The 21918-nt window shown below is 30.3% G+C and overlaps 1 protein-coding gene across 1 annotated transcript; it reads right to left on the minus strand.

Moving 5' to 3' along the window:
* Positions 1-598: 598 nt before the first annotated feature.
* LOC105767679 (uncharacterized) lies at positions 599-2066 on the minus strand. The gene is made up of 4 exons (XM_012587251.2): positions 1536-2066; positions 1292-1435; positions 1037-1195; positions 599-885 (listed from the first exon to the last, which is right to left on the minus strand). Exons 1-4 carry the CDS (start codon positions 1989-1991, stop codon positions 811-813), a joined length of 834 nt encoding a protein of 277 aa, XP_012442705.1. The 5' UTR covers positions 1992-2066; the 3' UTR covers positions 599-810.
* Positions 2067-21918: the final 19852 nt, after the last annotated feature.

Raw genomic sequence — 21918 nt, forward strand, 5'->3', positions numbered from 1 at the left:
TTAAAAATCCTAAAGAACACATAAAAAACTTAAAATTTTTAAAAAGTTAAAATAATAATTTTGGGACCTAAATAAATTAATTAATGATTCAAGTTTATCATACTAAAGTATCTTTTTTTTTATTATTATTATTTTTCTTTGAAAAAAAATTCAAATATATATGGTTTCAAATTGATGTACTCTAACATGTAATTAGTTATATTGTAGCAAGATTTAAATTTGACATGTTTAATTTTTTAAGTTAATTCGAACAATTTCACTCGATTCGACTCGACTCGAATTTCATTTCACTCGACTCGATTCAAAAAATTTTCAAATCGAGTTAGGATGATAAAATAGGACTCGCCAACTCGATTAATTCGAAAAATTTTCACTCGATTCAATCGAACACTAACCCCTACTATACACCAATTCAAAATATAATTCAATTCCATGTTTTTTTTTTCTTGCCTTTTGTTTCAAAATAGGCTTCTCATGCATACCCTATATCAATTCAATACATGAACTAATTAAATCAAACTCATATTTGTCCTATATCAATTCAATGCATGAACTAATTAGATTAAACTCGAAAATTCAAACACATGAACATATATGGTTAAACTCAAAGTTCTTTTGCATTGTATTTGTGTATGACAATAAAGGTTATTTGAGAGCAATCAGTTTGAAAGAGAGATTGCTATTGCTACAACAATGAGCTTGGTTAGAGTGGTTTTTTTTTTAAAAAAAAAAGAGGCGGCATCGCCTTCTTGAGACTTTTCATTAGTAACCCAGTACACATACAAAGTACATCTAACATATCTATATTTATCAACCAGCAATATAAGGTAAATACATAAGATTTGCCATAGCCTCTTGCAGCCAATCATCTTCATCATGCTTCATCTGCAAACCAAAAACCAAAATAACCAAACATCATTAATTGCCCCAAACTTCCATCTAAATGTTAAATAACTGAACCATTTTTGACGTGCATGAGATGCTCGTGACAACAACAAATATATGTATGTATTTATACATAGAGAGAGAGAGATACCTGGACTGCTTCACAGCAATTATACAAGTTTTTGTCATTGGGTAAATTATCATCTTCTCTCTTCAATACCATGTCTTGATGTTCACAAATTTCAGTGTTCCTTGCAAATCTTCCCCGGACTCTAACTCTTCTATCAGCTAGGGTTTTCCTGCAAGCATACTGTATATTAAATAGATCAGTCAATGTTACGTTTTTTTTTTTTTTTTGTCTATAATAAAACATTTATCATATCAGAGAAAATTAAGGAAGAGAGACCTTAATAGTCTTGTTAAAGTTCCTTTGGTTTCTCTTCTTCAAGTATCTAAGAATTCTGTCTTTCCTTTCTTCCACTGAATATCGACCAACCTTAAGATTGCTGTCTTCCATGGCCGGCGGTCGCATTCGATTGCCTTGAATTCCCTGTGAGAAGAACAAAAATAAAGAACCCAAAACATTAGTTTTCATGAAATTGGAGGAAACCATGCAATGCATGAATTAAAGAAAGAAAAAAAAGAAATACCCAATTTTGTCCCAGAGTTGGATCAATTGGCTTGAAATCCTGATGAACAAATCCAGTGCATTCGTCTCCAAACTCACAGACATCTTGCAGTTGATATCTGGCACCAAGATTTTGGATGGTTCCAATGCCACAAAAGCCAGCAGCAACGTTATTGAAATGATGGGGCAATGCTGTTGGGACATCTAAATCTGATGAAATCCCAATTAGTTCAGGAAACAATGCTGCTGGAACTGGAACTGAAACTGGAGATGTTAGATTAGAATCTTGTTGAAAAACATCGACCCCACCATTGTCTAAAAACGTTGGGAAGCTAATATCTTCATGATCCCATGATGTACCAGGGATAGCACCACAAGCTGTGTAGTTTTCTTGGGAAACTGTCAATGGATTTGGAAACTGAGAAAAATCATTGGGAAATGAATAAGTAGAGTAGAGCTTAGGAATAGAATAAGCCATTGAGGAAAGAAATAGGGAAGATGGTTCGAAAGGGAATTAAATGCCAAGTAGTTGTTTATGATTTTTGAGTCACTTGAAGCTTTAAAAGCTTCCTATATATATACATAGTCAGTTGTGAAAAGTGGACTGTATTCTTCTTGCAACTTGTTGTGGCTGTGAAGATATTACTAGCAAACTGAAGAAGCTTGGAACAGAGGCGGATTTAGGGGCGGGGGGAGGGGCCGGCCCCTAAAATGTAAAATTGCTAGTTAGGCCTTTTATTTTTAAAAATTTTTAAATTAATAAAGGTAAAATTGTCCTTTGCCCCCCCCAAATTATAAAAATTTAATTTAATCCTTTAAAAGTTATAAAGATATAGAGTTGATTCGGCCCCTAGAAATTTATTCTAGCTTCGCCCCTGTTGTTTTGGTTGTAAATGCGTAATTACGAAGTAGAACTACAAATCGAGCAAAATTTCCCCTCCTTTTGGAAAAACATATCAGATTAAAAATCATAAATATTAACCTGTAAGAGCGGTTGCAGTCGTAGATTTAAATTCCAACTTTGTAAACCATATTATTAAAAGGAAATTTAATCAAACATAAAAGATATATTAATTGTAAAAAGAAATATATAAGAGATGACATTATTTTATCTATTATTGTTAAAGTAAAACTACAGAAACAGATAGAAAAGACGAGAATTTTAGGGTAAATGTCATAAAAAATGCGAATTTCGCTGAAATGTTTTACGGTTACAATCAAATGCAGCCTTTCCTTTCCTTTTTCTTTTTATCTTTATTTGCCCAGTTAAAATAAAGCAAAATTAAAGAAATATTAAGAGAATAAATATGAAATTTGTCATTATACTCATTAGCTTCAATTTTGTTAAACTTTTGGTTGACTCATGGACAAAATTAATCATACAGGCTCTAGTGCATATACAAAGTTACATGATTTGATATGATGACAGTAAAACCCATTATGATTTGACAGAAAAATAATTAATAATGATATATCAATAATTATTGTATGTGTGTCTGTCATAATTGGCTTCTTCAAAACATTTTAGCATTGCTGTAATATTTTTCCATTTAATTCAATTCAATCATATATTTAACTTTATACTATTTCTAAAAATAATAATGGATAGAGTAATGCAATTTTCTTTTGGATAAAAAATTTTAAATTTTACAAATTGAGTTTTAGCAGATGTGGGTTCCATTATCCTCCTATTTATGAGTCGGGAAGAGCTATGAGTAGTTCTAGATATTTTCTTAAAAATAGTAGATATGATTAAAATATTTAAATTCTCTAATTTGTTGTGAAATTTAAACGGTGAATATAAAAATATGATAACTTAAATTTATTTGGATTTAAACTAAAATAAACTTAGATAAAATTTAGGCATTGTAAAATTTAAGTTAAAATAAATTTAAAATGAAAATATACATAATTCAAGAATACATACTTAAAATTTCAAAATTCTCAAAACCTCAATTTTTAGCTGCTAAATTTTAATGGAAGATGCATAGATGTTTAACATCTCAATTGTGCCAACTGGGTTCAAATGAAATGGCATTTATTATAAATAAATAAAAATTAGCCAGGCTTTAATCAATTAAATCCATTATGATTAAATAGATAATTATAATAAATTGAAACCCTAGGGTTTTGTTTGATATGGTAGAAAAATAATTGAAAATATATTAAAATAGTGGATGGGGAGAGAAAGTAAAAATATATTTGTTATTGGTGTATAAAAATGTTCAAGTAAATATTATTTATTTCATGATAAAATTGGTGCACCATTTTTAATATAAATCTTACCTATTTCTTTTTTCTTATTTTTCACTTTTCTATTCCTCCAAATAGAGTTAAAAGTTATTTTTAAAAGAAAACAAAAGTAAAAGAATCTTCCTTTTCTTTCAAATAGATTTGTTGAACCGTGATTGAGATACCAACTTAAAACATGTACATCGAGAATGTAATAGGTTGGTTGCGATGAATAGACATCAATATTCATTGTTGGTCCTAACTCCTTGATTTTGTTCTGAATACACTGCATGAAGATCTTAATGGTTTATCTACTATTAGACTAATTACTATGTAATATTCTATATTACTATTTTTTAAAAAAATTGTGCAGCTATCATATATATCTCGTTTAATTTTGTCCATATATAAACCTAAATGCAAGACTTAACTAATCAAATCACAAGTGGCATCAATTTTTCCATCCACATAAAATTTTATTGGAACAGTGGTTTAATAAATTGATATAAACCCATTGAGTAGTAGGAATTGTTGCGGTGGCAGTAAATTTGGGATGCTGAGCTCGCATTTAAACACTTACCATATTTTTAACAAACACTTAATTAAATTAAAAATATTAAGTCATTTAAGAAATGTGTAAAAAGAAATTATACCAAATAAAAACAAAATAGGAACTCAATAGCACACTTTTTTCACTCAATTTTGTTTCAATCAAACAACTATATATTTAGGAGAAATCAGATTTTCTCCTGATTTTTAGTTTTTCCTCTTAAAAATTTAAATTCAACTAAAAATATTAAAATTAGGAAGAAAAATTTGATTTATCATTTTTATTAGAAAGAGATAAGAATAATGTTGAATTACAGTTTCATGCAACCATTTCTCCTATAATTAGATTAGTGAGGAAGTTGGTATTTAGAGATAGGATGCAAAAGTGAAGTTCATGTTTTTTTCCATGATCAGAGGTAAGGGTAAAGGGAAAGGGACCCAGATAAAGTTAAATAAAAGAGGCAGAGCATGAGATTACTATTCCTTATACCATTAAAGCTGTACACCACAAAATAGTACTAAAGCTCTCTATAGCCTACTCAAATATAGCTAAAGAATCTCACACATGCCTTGTAAGATTTTGCCTTCAAATTCACAATAACATCAAAATACCCTTATATATTCTTTCAATTTCCTTCAACCACTTTAAACCTTTTTATGGCAATAACCCATGAAGTAACTTGGCAAATCTGCCTTTCTCAAACCTAAATACAGTAATATTTACCTTCTCCTTTGTCGGTATATATATATACATGGAATTAGCTCTTAAGTGCCACTGGTTCTTTTATACATATAAAAGTAAGAGTAAGATTCCTCAAACAAGGTCTTAATTGAGTTGCTTTTGAAATCAAATTAATGTTTTGTTATATTGGATAATCAATAGTACTGCTGAGATCAATGGAGAGAAGAGGCGAAAGATGACGGTTCATATGAAGGGAAGTATTGAAGGTCACAAATGAAAAGAGAAAACAAGTATAGGGCATAAAATAGGGAGTTTGTGAAGCGATGCCTACTAGTGAAGTTGTGGTTGACGAGGTCATAATTGGAGGCTTATTCTGACAAAGTATTGACACCAACTACCAAATTGTGATTGAGTTAAAGCTCTCTAATCACTGTAAATTCTTTTACATCTTTTGTTTCCTTAGTTTCGTCCAAAATTTCTTGGCGGTTGCAGTCGTAGATTTAAATTCCAACTTTGTAAACCATATTATTAAAAGGAAATTTAATCAAACATAAAAGATATATTAATTGTAAAAAGAAATATATAAGAGATGACATTATTTTATCTATTATTGTTAAAGTAAAACTACAGAAACAGATAGAAAAGACGAGAATTTTAGGGTAAATGTCATAAAAAATGCGAATTTCGCTGAAATGTTTTACGGTTACAATCAAATGCAGCCTTTCCTTTCCTTTTTCTTTTTATCTTTATTTGCCCAGTTAAAAATAAAGCAAAATTAAAGAAATATTAAGAGAATAAATATGAAATTTGTCATTATACTCATTAGCTTCAATTTTGTTAAACTTTTGGTTGACTCATGGACAAAATTAATCATACAGGCTCTAGTGCATATACAAAGTTACATGATTTGATATGATGACAGTAAAACCCATTATGATTTGACAGAAAATAATTAATAATGATATATCAATAATTATTGTATGTGTGTGTCATAATTGGCTTCTTCAAAACATTTTAGCATTGCTGTAATATTTTTCCATTTAATTCAATTCAATCATATATTTAACTTTATACTATTTCTAAAAATAATAATGGATAGAGTAATGCAATTTTCTTTTGGATAAAAAATTTTAAATTTTACAAATTGAGTTTTAGCAGATGTGGGTTCCATTATCCTCCTATTTATGAGTCGGAAGAGCTATGAGTAGTTCTAGATATTTTCTTAAAAATAGTAGATATGATTAAAATATTTAAATTCTCTAATTTGTTGTGAAATTTAAACGGTGAATATAAAAATATGATAACTTAAATTTATTTGGATTTAAACTAAAATAAACTTAGATAAAATTTAGGCATTGTAAAATTTAAGTTAAAATAAATTTAAAATGAAAATATACATAATTCAAGAATACATACTTAAAATTTCAAAATTCTCAAAACCTCAATTTTTAGCTGCTAAATTTTAATGGAAGATGCATAGATGTTTAACATCTCAATTGTGCCAACTGGGTTCAAATGAAATGGCATTTATTATAAATAAATAAAAATTAGCCAGGCTTTAATCAATTAAATCCATTATGATTAAATAGATAATTATAATAAATTGAAACCCTAGGGTTTTGTTTGATATGGTAGAAAAATAATTGAAAATATATTAAAATAGTGGATGGGGAGAGAAAGTAAAAATATATTTGTTATTGGTGTATAAAAATGTTCAAGTAAATATTATTTATTTCATGATAAAATTGGTGCACCATTTTTAATATAAATCTTACCTATTTCTTTTTTCTTATTTTTTCACTTTTCTATTCCTCCAAATAGAGTTAAAAAGTTATTTTTTAAAAGAAAAACAAAAGTAAAAGAATCTTCCTTTTTCTTTCAAATAGATTTGTTGAACCGTGATTGAGATACCAACTTAAAACATGTACATCGAGAATGTAATAGGTTGGTTGCAGACAGAATAGACATCAATATTCATTGTTGGTCCTAACTCCTTGATTTTGTTCTGAATACACTGCATGAAGATCTTAATGGTTTATCTACTATTAGACTAATTACTATGTAATATTCTATATTACTATTTTTTTTAAAAAAAATTGTGCAGCTATCATATATATCTCGTTTAATTTTGTCCATATATAAACCTAAATGCAAGACTTAACTAATCAAATCACAAGTGGCATCAATTTTTTCCATCCACATAAAATTTTATTGGAACAGTGGTTTAATAAATTGATATAAACCCATTGAGTAGTAGGAATTGTTGCGGTGGCAGTAAATTTGGGATGCTGAGCTCGCATTTAAACACTTACCATATTTTTTAACAAACACTTAATTAAATTAAAAAATATTAAGTCATTTAAGAAATGTGTAAAAGAAATTATACCAAATAAAAACAAAATAGGAACTCAATAGCACACTTTTTTCACTCAATTTTGTTTCAATCAAACAACTATATATTTAGGAGAAATCAGATTTTCTCCTGATTTTTAGTTTTTCCTCTTAAAAATTTAAATTCAACTAAAAATATTAAAATTAGGAAGAAAAATTTGATTTATCATTTTTTTATTAGAAAGAGATAAGAATAATGTTGAATTACAGTTTCATGCAACCATTTCTCCTATAATTAGATTAGTGAGGAAGTTGGTATTTAGAGATAGGATGCAAAAGTGAAGTTCATGTTTTTTTCCATGATCAGAGGTAAGGGTAAAGGGAAAGGGACCCAGATAAAGTTAAATAAAAGAGGCAGAGCATGAGATTACTATTCCTTATACCATTAAAGCTGTACACCACAAAATAGTACTAAAGCTCTCTATAGCCTACTCAAATATAGCTAAAGAATCTCACACATGCCTTGTAAGATTTTGCCTTCAAATTCACAATAACATCAAAATACCCTTATATATTCTTTCAATTTCCTTCAACCACTTTAAACCTTTTTATGGCAATAACCCATGAAGTAACTTGGCAAATCTGCCTTTCTCAAACCTAAATACAGTAATATTTACCTTCTCCTTTGTCGGTATATATATATACATGGAATTAGCTCTTAAGTGCCACTGGTTCTTTTATACATATAAAAAGTAAGAGTAAGATTCCTCAAACAAGGTCTTAATTGAGTTGCTTTTGAAATCAAATTAATGTTTTGTTATATTGGATAATCAATAGTACTGCTGAGATCAATGGAGAGAAGAGGCGAAAGATGACGGTTCATATGAAGGGAAGTATTGAAGGTCACAAATGAAAAGAGAAAACAAGTATAGGGCATAAAAATAGGGAGTTTGTGAAGCGATGCCTACTAGTGAAGTTGTGGTTGACGAGGTCATAATTGGAGGCTTATTCTGACAAAGTATTGACACCAACTACCAAATTGTGATTGAGTTAAAGCTCTCTAATCACTGTAAATTCTTTTACATCTTTTGTTTCCTTAGTTTCGTCCAAAATTTCTTGCTCAACTTCTCTAGCTTCATCAGCCTACCCTTCTACTTTTTACTTACCTTCTATTTACCAAAAGAGGGAATATAAAATCATCTCCTCCTCTTGCTGCCACCATTTTTGTTCCCTCCTATCCAATTCATGCAGCATATCTAAAAAGCACTCATAGTTACTCTTGTATCCTATTCCTATATTTTTAGGACTCAAAAATGGGTATCAAATATTGGTACATGTGTAATATAAGAATGCATTAATTTTACTCTCTTTTTTCATAACTTAAAACATCATATCATGGTCATGTATGATTAAAATAACAAGACGTAATTTTTTTTCTAGTATGGTATTTATATTATTTTAGGTCTAATATCATATTTGTATTTGACAAAATTATATATTTTAGCACACAATTGTAACGGTATTAACTTTTTAGTGTTTAATTCAGGTTTTACGGTTTATTTTATGAAAGTTAATTCCTAAAATTATTAGGTTTAAACTTTTCATAATTTTGTTAATAGAATAAATTTAATGTTAATTGTGAATTTGTTTAATTTGTCAAATACAATTGGTGAATGTGATTTAATTGAGTTTTGGAGTTGATTAATTTGATCAAAGTTAATTGCTAATATTATTAGCTAATTATAAATTTTCATCAAATCAACTTTAAAACCCAAATTAAACACAAAAAGTATTAACAATGTTAATTTCATGTACCAAAATATATAAATTGTGTGAAATACATGTACCACATTAGAAAAAAAAAACACAAATATTACATTAGAAAAAAGTGCCAAACTCATATATCAGGTTATGTATTAAGCCAATTAATAATTCCACTATACATTCCCAAACTATTATCCAAATGTCAAATTGGTCCTCAAACTTCAAAACGGCCTAATTGAACCCTCAAAATATATCAGTACCATGTCAGGTCCTTCCATCAACTTAGCTATTAGATTGGGTGTTAAATGTTTGCTCAAGTCTCACGTAGAGCATAATTAAAATATATGATCTAATTTCATCATAGTTAGAAGCTCCAGCTCCGTATCAAGGTCACGATCAATAGCGTCACTATCATCAATAGCGTCACTAGCATCAATATTGTCACTATCATCAATATTGATATCATCAATAAGAAAAACCTTTAAGCTTGCTATCTAGGAACTTGTTCAGAAATACTATAATGAAAGGAACATAGGAGTTTGTCGCTACGCATTTGAACAAATAGGATCGTCCGGTTCCTATAGAACTTATCACTAAAATACCCCTAGAGGGAGATAGGGCTAAGTGGAGCGAAAAGGGTTTTCCACGAGATGGGAAATGAAAACTATTAGCCCCACACGAAGTTTGTGAATAAGTGGTTGTCTCATAATTAATTAGATACTTTTTTATGAATGTCAACTAAGTATCGTAAGTAAATTGGTCACGATTGTTCAATCATTTGATAACCAGAGTCGTTCTTTGATAAATGATCACTATGAGTCAGACTCAATACAATTTGATTAATCATTTTTCCTGTCGTTAAGGTGGAGAACTGAACCAAAAATTCTCTTTCTTTATCATCAATCGAATCACTGTTCGAGACCCAAGATTCTATTTTCTCAACAACCCAATCACCACTCACGTTTTTTCTCTTTCTTATCAATGAATAGATCTCTTTACTTGTATGACTTAGATGTCTCGTATTTCTCAAAAAAATGATTTGATTGATGGGATTTGGTATGATACTTATGAGATTAATGATATCGATGAGATTGATATTCAAATATTTCTTTTTAGAATGTATTGATTTGACCCCATAAGCGGGACCACCACCCCATAGCATGTTGCCGCCAAAAGCAGAACCCCGTATTTCTACTAGAGAATCTCCTAATTGTTCCAGAGCAACTAGAAAGAGATTCTTTAACCAGAGAATCCCCATAAACACATGTGTACCTAATACATGTATGGCTAGGATTTAATGTGTTAAAAAAATAACCCTCCTAAAATTTGAGGGGTTAGTACCAATAAAGGTTCATTTTCGAAATTATTTACGTAAATGGGCTGTTTCAAAAAATAATAACGGGTATGGACCGAAAACCCAAAACCGATCTGACGTGGATGCATTTTCAGGGGAAAACCCAGAAAAACACTTCCACGTCAGCGTCTTTTCCTTGTGTCAGGCAAAAGCGCGCTGACGTGGACGCGCTTTAGTAAAAAGCGCTGACGATGACGCTTTTGGCCATGTAATCCCCCAGCTGTCACCTCTAATGGGCATTTAAGAATCTGACCGTTGGGCCTAACGATCAAGAGAAAAAAAGTATAAAATCCCCCAACCCATTTTTTCGCACCAACTTTATTATTCTTCCAAATTTCTCAAAATGCTCTCAAAGCTCTCTAAATTTTTTTATTTTTTTCTGAATTAGTATTTTTTTTTATAATTTCTAAGAAATTTGATCGTGTTAGCAATGACCTGACAATTAATTCGTCTCGATGATAAACATATCTCTATCGACCAAATGCAAATGGTAAGGGTTAATTTCATTTTTAATATTATTTAATTTTTTATTTTATTTTTATAATTTAATTAATAATTTTTATAATTTTTTTATAATAGCTGGTAGATCGAGTGCTACAGTGTTTTATTCATAATCTACCTAGTCCTCCATCACCATGGATTGAAAATTACTTGAGGGAAGCAGGTTTTTGGCACGTGGCCAATATAGGCCGGGGGTGCAAAGACATTCTCAGTTGGATCGATATAGGCTGGATACAAGAGACATTCTCGGTGTTGGGGGATGATTCGACTAAATTACAAAGAGTACAATACGCTCGGGCGTACATCCTTTAGATCTTCGAAGGTTATCTTATGTCGGACAAGTCACGAAACCTCGTACATCTAAGGTGGCGGTTGAAACTCATCAATTTTAGAGCAGCTAGCGAACTCAGTTGGGGGTCTGTTGTGTTGGCGATATTGTACAGGGAGATGTGACGGGCGACACAACCAAATAAAATCAAAACTGGAGGTTGCCTCTCATTGCTACAATCATGGGCTCGTTTTCAATTTCCATATTTACGTCCTCGAGTGGACCACCCGTATACATTCTCACTCGTAACAAGGTAAAATTTATATTAGATTTTATAATTATTAAATAGATTTAAAATAAAATATTATGCTAAAATATTATTTAAATAGGTGGAATCATTCGCCGACTTACGAGGAAATACCTACTGCTCTTGAAGATATGCAACTTCTATTAGACCAACAGTCAGAAGCGCATGTAAGTATTTATTTCGTTTTGGATTATATATACATAACATTGTCGATTTCGTATTTATTATTTAGTATTATGTATATAAATAATATTTTTATCACGTTCATATAGTTTCAATGGACACCATACGAGGATCCGACAATTCGAGTAGTAATTCTGGATAAATTCCTACAGAATCCGAACATTTGGCATGTTAGGGTCCCGTTGGTCAGAACCCATCTTGTCAAAACTATTTTTCCCTAAACAATATTTAGAAATTAAAAAAATTAAACCCTAAAACCCTAAACTATTAAAAACCTAATACCCTAATTTAATTTTTCCTAAACCCTAATCAAACCCAAAACCCCTAAACCTAGGCCCTAATTTACAAAGAACTCACTGGGGATTACACGGCCAAAAGCGCATCCTCGTCAGCGCTTTTTACTAAAGCGCGTCTACGTCAGCGCTCTTTTACCTGACACAAGGAAAAAAACACTGACGTGGAAGCGTTTTTCTGGGTTTTCCCCTAAAAACGCGTCCACGTTAGCGCGTTTTTGAGTTTTCGGTCCATACCTATTATTAGTTTTTGAAACGGCCCATTTCCGTAAATAATTTTAAAAATAGGCCTTTATTGATACTAACCCCAAAATTTGACACTATCTACTTTCTTTTTAACAATTCAAATTCAAGTTGTCCACAAGCGGTAAGTACATGGGTTTTTGTAATTTCATACATGTGTTTTAAAAATGCTTCACATTGTATTCAAATTTATATTTATTCCTTAAATTTATAGTTTTATGACTCAATTAAAATGTTTTGAACCTTTTAAGTAGTAGTATAAATTTAAGTGATAGTTTGATGTATAGTGAAATTAGCCCTTAAAAAGTTGGGGTTCCATTGTAGCAGTGAAGAAAATTTCACTCAGTGCCAACACCAATTGTGAAGAAGATTTTATTATTATTATTTTTAAGTATATTTATCATAGGAAGGTGGAAGATAATAAATCTACTAAAACTTTAGCACCAACGATAATGATCAGCATCATCTAAAACCATGTTAGTAAAAAACATCACAAGCTGGTGAATTTTTGCAACACTTCCATTTCCATATCAATTACTTTAGTATTCATGCTGATTCCTTTTGTAGAAACCTGAAACTGTATGAATTTATGCCTTAACTTAATAGTTGGTTAGTCATGCTATTCGTTATTATTAATTATTAGTTTTTGAAGTATATGTGTTTATTATATATTTTTCTAGGGTTATAACGTAAGTTTGTGATATTTTATTTTCACTGATATTAACCATTAAAAATACGGATAAAATTATCACTTAACTTTTATGTGACTGAAATTAGCTATTAAACTTTAAATTTTAATTAATTAAGCCACTAAGTTTGATTTTTTTAAATAAATGCTTATCATTAGATATTGATTTTAATGATTTGAAAACAAAATTGAAGGGAAAGATATTAATTCAAATATTTTACTTAACAGTGATTATTAAGTTAATTTATAAAATTATTAAAATTTTAAATTAATTTCAATTTTATCTAATGGAAGGAAGGTTTGAATTTTTTTTAAATACAAATTTTTTTATTTTATATTTTCTAAATAAAAGTTTGTATTAATATTTAATATTATGGTAATTAATTATTTAAACAAAATATTTTTATTACATTTTACTTAAGTTAATTTAAATTAATATTGAACAGTAAAATTAAATAATTTCGTTTCAAAATTCAGTATAGAGTAGAAATAGAGTGGTAAATTTAGCTTTAGTTTAAAAGTATAATGGAAAATATCAAAGGACAAATTTCAATTTCTATCTAAAATATAGTGGAAAATATGCATATTAATTCATTTTATATGAATATTATTGTTTAAAAGAAATTAAATATTCTCATATCAAGCCACTAATTGTATGATCGGCTTTTATCTAAATCCTAGAAGGATAAGTTGCAACTAGAATTAAAAGGGTTATTCTATGTTATTTCTTTCTTTCTTTTTGGAACTTTATTCCGAAGCTTTCTTATGAACTTTAAAGGGTATCTGGTTCAACGTGATTTACTCCCCCAAGAGAAAAAAAAGGTATAGTTTTTTTATTATCTTAAAAATGATTCCCAGCTTTTCTTGTCTTATTTTTCCATTAAACCCTGCATATTTCAGAGCAAATTATGATCGAGGGCAAGCTTGGATTCTACATTTACTTTTTCTCTTTATGTATATAATATCAAGCTTATACATTTTCTTAGCAACGCAATATGGAGAAATTACTATACAGGTCCTCCTTATCTTCCATTTTTAGTAAATTTTTTTCTTAGCTACAAATTGGGGTCGTAAGAGCTAAGCAAATAAAGATGACGTGACTAGAAAATCAACATATACGTGCAATTTGATAGGTTTATTGAAGATAATTTATTATTGGAATCTAAGAAATTGGTTGTTTCTTATATGAATCAAGCTATCTTCTGATTGAGTAAAAAAAAATAGTTTTGCAAAAATTGGATTGTCATTACAAGAAGTTAACTATTTTAGACATATTGGAAGGCATAATTATAAGAAAATTTTGGTGCAAGAAATTTCTTCTTGAGTTTCAAGAACTCAAGTTGATGGGGCGAAAGAAATGTTTTAGATCTCTGTTAGAGTTTTAGAATAAAAAGATGTGATGGCTTCATGAGTGCATTATTTTTGTCTATAAAATGATTGTGACTAATTTTTATCTCCAGTTTTGATGGACACTTAATCAAGTGGCTTTGGTGACCGAAGAAAACATGGAAAAGACAAAAGAAATCAGTCTATATTAGATGTGGAGTATTCAATAAACTAGCATAAAGATTTTAAATGTCTGACATAACAATGAAAAAAAGGAGCGTATTATTGAGCATAATCAGGTATGTATCGATAGAGGAGCAAACATTGAAGATCCATATGAAGGAAACTATGAAGAAATAATGGTAAATAAAACAATCAATTAAGATGAAACATAGCTTAATATTCCAATATTGGAATTTAATACTTCATGGGCGTTGAGCTTAAATCCTTGAAGGGCCAATTTAGCTAGTGGGATCATTACCAAACCTCAGAGAATGAAAGAGGTATAATAACTCTTGAATTAATGCAATAGATAGTGAGAGATCTACCTAAAGAAGAATTAAAGAGGATAAAAGTCCATAATTAAATAAAGGAAAGTAAGACTATTAAAGATATTGATGATGTACTTCGATCGAAAGTAGATGGATGAAAGAGATGTAATTACTTTTTACCATAAGTGAAAAATACATGAACAAGTCTCTTATTTATTTCAATAGTCAAAACCATAGGGAATTTTGCACAAAAACATAGAATATACATAAATGGTCGACAAACTAATTGAATTATCACCAAATTATGATGATCATGCAAATCATCAATAAATTGATTAATCTTAAAAATTTAAATTGTGTGGTTAATGAGTTTTTGTGTTTGGGTTTAATTTTTATAGCTAAAGACGAAGAAAGACTGTCTAGGACAAAGGAAAAGCTAAAGCTGTTAACGAATAGTTACTTCTGGTTTATGCTTCTATAATTCAATTTTGATTTGCTTTCGTAGAAGGATTACTCGTTATAATCAATATGACCATGCATTCGGTAACGATATCTTTTTCCTATAATCTTTGAATAGTGACTTCGATTGGTGATATTTAAAATATGTGATAAATGTCTCAAATTTGTTTTTGGATGTGATTTTGAATATTTGCACGTTGGTATTATAATGATACAGATTACGATAACGATTATGATGTTAATGCCCCATTAAACGATGTTATATGTAGTTCAAGTATAGTTGCCATGTCATAAGGTCATCAATATAGTGATTTTCTAGCCATCGTTACCAGGCAATCTAAGATAACTGAATAAAAATTATGGACAATTACTAGAAAACCATTGTAATTGGGAAACCCGAGATGGTAGAATAATAAAATGCTAAGTCCTTGTCGTTAGGCAACCCGAGATGAAAATTTAAGATGTAACACGCCAAACCCGACCGTATAATAGGATTCAAGTATGGTGTGCCACTACTTAAAATCAAACTAACTTTAAAACATTTTGGCGAAAGATATATATAGTTCTCACAAAGTTATAAATATAAAACATATATTAGTTTTTACTTTACCGAGGTTTGAATGAAAACATCAACAATTTAAAAATAGTGTACAAGCCATATGGCATATAAATTCAAATATAATAACTTCATTAAACATAATATATTAATTTAAAACCAACCATTAATACTTCATAAAAATCTTATAAAAATAGAGTTTTGTCAAAACAAAAGTTCTTTGTACAAATCATTTCCAAATACACCTATGCGCCACCCCACGAGTCATGCATGATACGAAACAAAGAAGTCGACTCACAATAGTAGTACCACTCTAGCGTAATCCTTCTACAAAGCCTTCCTTCAATCAGGAAGCCTGAGAAGGAAAATGTAACAAAGTAAGTTCATACGAACTTAGTGAGCTCCCAAAGAGAAATCATACATAACATTACTGATAGTACATCTAAACCTTTCTGAATGATTTACACACATTCACATAGTATGCCCAATGGCGTATACAAAATACCGCCAACTTACTTATCACTTGGGTGTATACTGTATGCCAACTCAACATAACTCATACAAATTCATTCGCATGCTAGCCACATACCCAGAATTCAGAATCAGAAGCATATCATTCAGTCTTATTCATATACATTCTCCCCCTTAACTCCTCATATCATTTTCATTCAAAACAACATGTTTTAATTGTGACCTACCAATCTGGTTTTCAATATAGCTGCCCTACCATAGGCTACACAAACATATCTCCTCATCTCCATCACCTAATATTAGTTCATATCATATCATACATATCAGAAACAGATTGTAGTGGCTTAAGCATGAAGAATAACGCTTACTTTATATAAAAACAGACTGTACTCAGAATGAAGACTTTGGATAACCATTATCCACACAACACCATGCAACATCTCTCATCCATTATAAAAGAGGATTACTTACCCTACACAAATTATAAAATAAAGAAAATTACAACACATGGAAGTAAGAAAGAACTCACCAAAAACTCTAACACAAGTCTATAAAGTAGGTCATTTGTCTTTATTACTTGGACCTTCTTTAACTTCTTGAGTTAAAATAAAGATATTTAAACATATCAGATCATCAAACGATCAAATCTAATCGTGCATGCAAGAATCAACAACACTTAATCTAGAATCAGAAAGTTTCCTTTCTCACACACTATCCTAACATCTATGCATGCAGAATGAGAAACACGTAAATGATTTAGAGGATAATCTAAGGTTCATCAGTAATTACCAATGAGCTGGTACTAACGTAGAAGTTAGCTGACTACTGCAAACTTACTTCTAAGAGGTTTTCTAAACTTATGTTTTTAAAAAAAGTTTTCAGACGAAATCAAGGAATAATAAGAAAACGTAAAGGTATTTAGAAAGACCACATCTATCCTTATATACCTAAGCATAGAAACAAGGATTAGTGGAAAAATCATATAATTCCACTAACACTATTGATTCCCATGATTAAGTGCACTAAACATAATTTAAGTTTTATCATCTAAATTACTCTAGTTCTGTTCTAACTAAATCTCAACTTAACTAACCAAATTACCATACTTAAATAATAAATAAATCTAAACAGCTGTAAACTTAACGAGCTCACCCAAAGCATCTGTATTGGGTGGATACTTAACAGAAAAGTTTGCCAAACCACAGAGCTCGCCAAAACTAAAAGTTTGCCAATTGGCACAATACACATAATTCTAGACTTAGTCAAAAAAACATTTTACTTACTCATAGCTATCCTTATTTTACAAATTATACTCCAAACAATAACAAGATACAGAGACTTCACCGGGCGAGCTATTACAATTTTCCCCAACTTAGAAAATTTCGTCCTCAAAATTCATACTTGTGTATAGCTAAGGATACTGCTCTTTCATTAAACTTTCTCTTTCCCAAGAGGCCTCTTTTGTATTATGATTTCTTCATAATACTTTCACAAAGGAATCCTCTTATTTCTAAGCTCTTTCACTTCTCTTGCCAAGATACAAATGAGCTCTTCTTCATAAGATAGATTCGGTTCTACCTTTATCTCTTCAATTTGTACAACATGGTTTGTATTTGATCTATATCTTCTCAGAAAAGACACATAAAACACTTTGTGAATCTTTGAAATCTCTAAAGGTAAAGCCAATCTATAAGTGACTGGTCCAACTTACTCTAAGGCTTCATATGGCCCTACAAATCATGGATTCAACTTTCCTTTTTGACCAAATCTTATAATCTTCTTCTAAATAGAAACTTTTAAGAATACTTTGTCTCCAACTTCAAAATAAATCTCTTTCCTCTTCAAATCAACATAGGCTTTCTAACGATCTTGTGCAACTTTTAGATGACTACGAATGATAGAGACTTTTTCTTCTTTTTAATGCACTAAACCGAGACCTACTAATTTTCTATCACTATGCTCCATCCAACAAATGGGCATTCTACACCTTCTATCATACAAAGCTTGAAATAGAAACATTTTTAAACTGGCATAATAACCATTATTATATGCAAATTCAACCAGAGGGAGATACTTTTCCCAGTTCAGCCCAAAGTCAATTACACAACTTCTTAATATATCCTCCAAAACATGAATGAATCTTTCAGACAGACCATCTGTCTGAGGGTGGAATGTTGTACTGAATTATAATTTAGTTCCGAATGATCCTTGTAATTACTTCCAATATCTTGAAGTAAACCTTAGATCTTTATATAAAAATATAGAAGATGGAATTTCATGCAGGCGCACTATCTCAGAAATATAGAGCTCAACTAACATTTCCAGAGAATAAGTAGTATGCACTGACAGAAAATGAGTTGATTTAGTAAGCCAAAACTATCACCTAAACCGAATTCTTCTTTGAAAAACTGAGAGGTAGCCCTGACACAAAACCATGGTAATTTATCTCATTTCCATTCTGGTATTTCCAAATGATACAACTTACCCGAGGGAATTTGATGTTCTACTTCAACTTTTTGGCAAGTCAAATAGGTTGAAACATATTCTGAGATTTCCCTTTTCATTCCAGGCCACCAGTATAAGCTTTTCAAATCTTTATACATCTTTATACTACTTGGATAGAGTGAAAAGGGTCTCTGATAAGCTTCCTTTAGTAATTCTTTTCTTAAGCCATTTACCATATTTACCCAAACTAAATTTTGCTGCATTACCAGACATCATACATTACTTATACATATCACACTGTGCATCCTTCATCTGCTCTTCCAAATTTTGAGAAAGAAAAGTTGGCTTAACAGTTAACTTTGCCAATAACGATCCATCATCAACCATACTCACTTTTGCTTGAAGTGATGTTAATGTTGCCACTGTTTTTTTACTCAAAGCATCAACCACAAGATTTACTTTTCCAGGGTGATACTCTACAACCAAATCATAATCTTTCAGTAGTTTCATCCAACATCTTTGGCGTAGATTCAAATATTTTTTGTATCAACAAATACTTCAAACTCTTGTGATTAGAGAATACATGACACTTTTCTCCATACAAATTGTGTCTCCATATCTTTAATGTCAATACTACTGCTACCAATTCTAAATCATGGTTAGGATAGTTCTTCTCATGAAGTTTGAGTTGGCTCGATGCATAAGTTATAACCCTACCCTTCTACATAAGTACATATCGAAGCCCATTAAGAGATGCATTAGTATAAATAATATTCTCTATACCAGACTCTAGTTGTACTAAACCTAGAGCTTCAGTCAATACTATTTTGAACTTCTCAAAACTTTACTGACACATATTAGTCCAATGGATGAAAAAAGGTATTTCGTGTATCCGGTGTTATTCAAAAAGGTTCAACGGATAAGAAAAGTTCAATGGAAAGACATGTATAAATATTTAATGTAAATATGATATGGAAAGATGAATATGCATATACAAAATGAAAATGGATGATAATTTATCGAGTGATGGATGAAATATGCATAGAATCCATTTCTTAATATATGTTATGTTTTATAGATGTATTGTTTACTTATTATCTATTAACCATATGATTTCAACGGAAAGTATGTGTAAATGATATAAGTATGGGTGATGGATTATGGATAAAGCCTAAATATTTATCATTTACATGTCATGAGTTACTTGGGATTTATATGTAATGATATATTTACTAACCTTATGAGGTGATATGTATAGGAAAGGAAGTTTGGCATATGACATGATGAGAGTATGTTTGGTTGTTAAATTTAATATGTTTGGTAAGTTTAAGTTTCGCTTATACAAATTTACTAAGCATTAAATGCTTGCGTAATCATTTCCTCTATCTTATAGATTATTGGGAAGCTCAGCCGGTTGCAATCTCATCGGAGTATCGTCACACTATCTATTCAACATATTAGTATTTATGATTATTTTGGTTAATGTTATAAACGGCATGTAATAGGGTTGAAAGGTTATTCAAGTGAAATTGCTTGTATTGAGTTGTGTCAAGCTTGTTATGGTTAAATAGGTAAATGTTCGCATGAACAATTGTTGCAAATAAGGGTGAATGAACCCTTATGCATACTCCCTAGATTTTAGATAGTATATGGTATGATGGCATGTTTTGGAATGGTTATTTTGACATGGTTGGCATAGGGTTAAACTAGATTTTGTGCTTGAGATGTAGCAATATAGCTTTGTTTTAATTGAAGTTGTTTTGATATAAATGTGGTGCCTTTGAATGCCATATTGGTTAGAAGAAATAGGTTGATTGAATTGGTATGTTTGTATGTGTTTAAAGTGTGTATAGGTTTATTGAATGTATGCACAAATGAAGTAGTTGGTTGGGCAAGTTTTGGTCTTAAAATTACTTGTTTTTAGGTTCAAATTATGGAGCACGTGACCTGAGACACAGGCTGTCACATGGTCGTGTGACACACATGGCCTAACTACACGGCCGTGTAACACTCACGGCCTGGCCACACTGTCATGTGCCATTTATTATTTTTGGTGTAAGTTTCACACGGCCTAAGACACGGCCGTGCGTATCAAGTCAGTGAGTTACACGGTCTGGTACACAACCTGCAACACGGCCGTGTGACCTAACTTAGTGAGTTACACGGTTAAGACACTGGCTGGGACACGACCATGTAACACCCCTAACCCGTATCCGTCGCCGGATTGGGGTTACGAGGCATTACTAAATATAAAGCTTATTTCAAACTTTGGTTAACAAATAAGATAATTTAATTCAAGTATCTAAACTAATCAATCAAACGAAAATAAAAAAAAATGTACATTTTAGTAGTACCAAACTCAATAGCCTAGACAAATCCAACTATTCATATTTTACAGTCTTTATAAAATTTACATAAACATGCTCAATCATTGCACATAAATTATTTAATCAATAGCATATTATATTAATATGACCAAGCTTATTTCAATTAAATGCTATTACCGATTATGCTATATAATTAAGTCATATATTTGACAAATTTAATAGCTCACCTATTCAAAAATAATAATAATAATACAAGCACATAATAGCCGATTTGATATCTACATATAAGGCCGATTATAGGTGCATATAATTTGAATTTAAATCTAGCCGAATGAAGTTTGGTTATTGAGTACATAAATATTATATACCAAATATTGTCTACCAAATATTTTAGCTAATGACATAGCATTTTCAAATTTTCATGTAATTCTTATATTTACCATACTCATGACTTAATTATTCACTTACTATCAAAACATGTTAAATAAGTTAAACATATACTTATCTTAACCAAGATTATTCACCAAACACAAACAAAATAATTATGTTACATATAAAACAAGCTAAAGTCAAATTCTTAAACCGACTTCAATATGCGCATATACAAGAAGAAGTTTATACTATAGCCGAGCCTATAATTTACCAAAACCAATTTACACAATATAAGTACATTATATTTACTAATGCCGATTCACATATACATTTCATTTAGCACCAACCAAAATATATAAATATGTTTTCGGTAATTAGTTAATCTTGTAACCAAATCAATCCATCACCCCAATGCATAACAAATATACATATACTAATCATTCAACCGAATTTCATATGTCTAACTATATGTATATAAGTTATAATTATCACATGTACTTACCTATCTTAAATTTATACCAAATCCAATTTGCATACATATAATTGCTCATACTTAAATCACT

This window comes from Gossypium raimondii, chromosome 5 (assembly GCF_025698545.1).
Source record: "Gossypium raimondii isolate GPD5lz chromosome 5, ASM2569854v1, whole genome shotgun sequence".
Lineage (NCBI taxonomy): Eukaryota > Viridiplantae > Streptophyta > Magnoliopsida > Malvales > Malvaceae > Gossypium > Gossypium raimondii.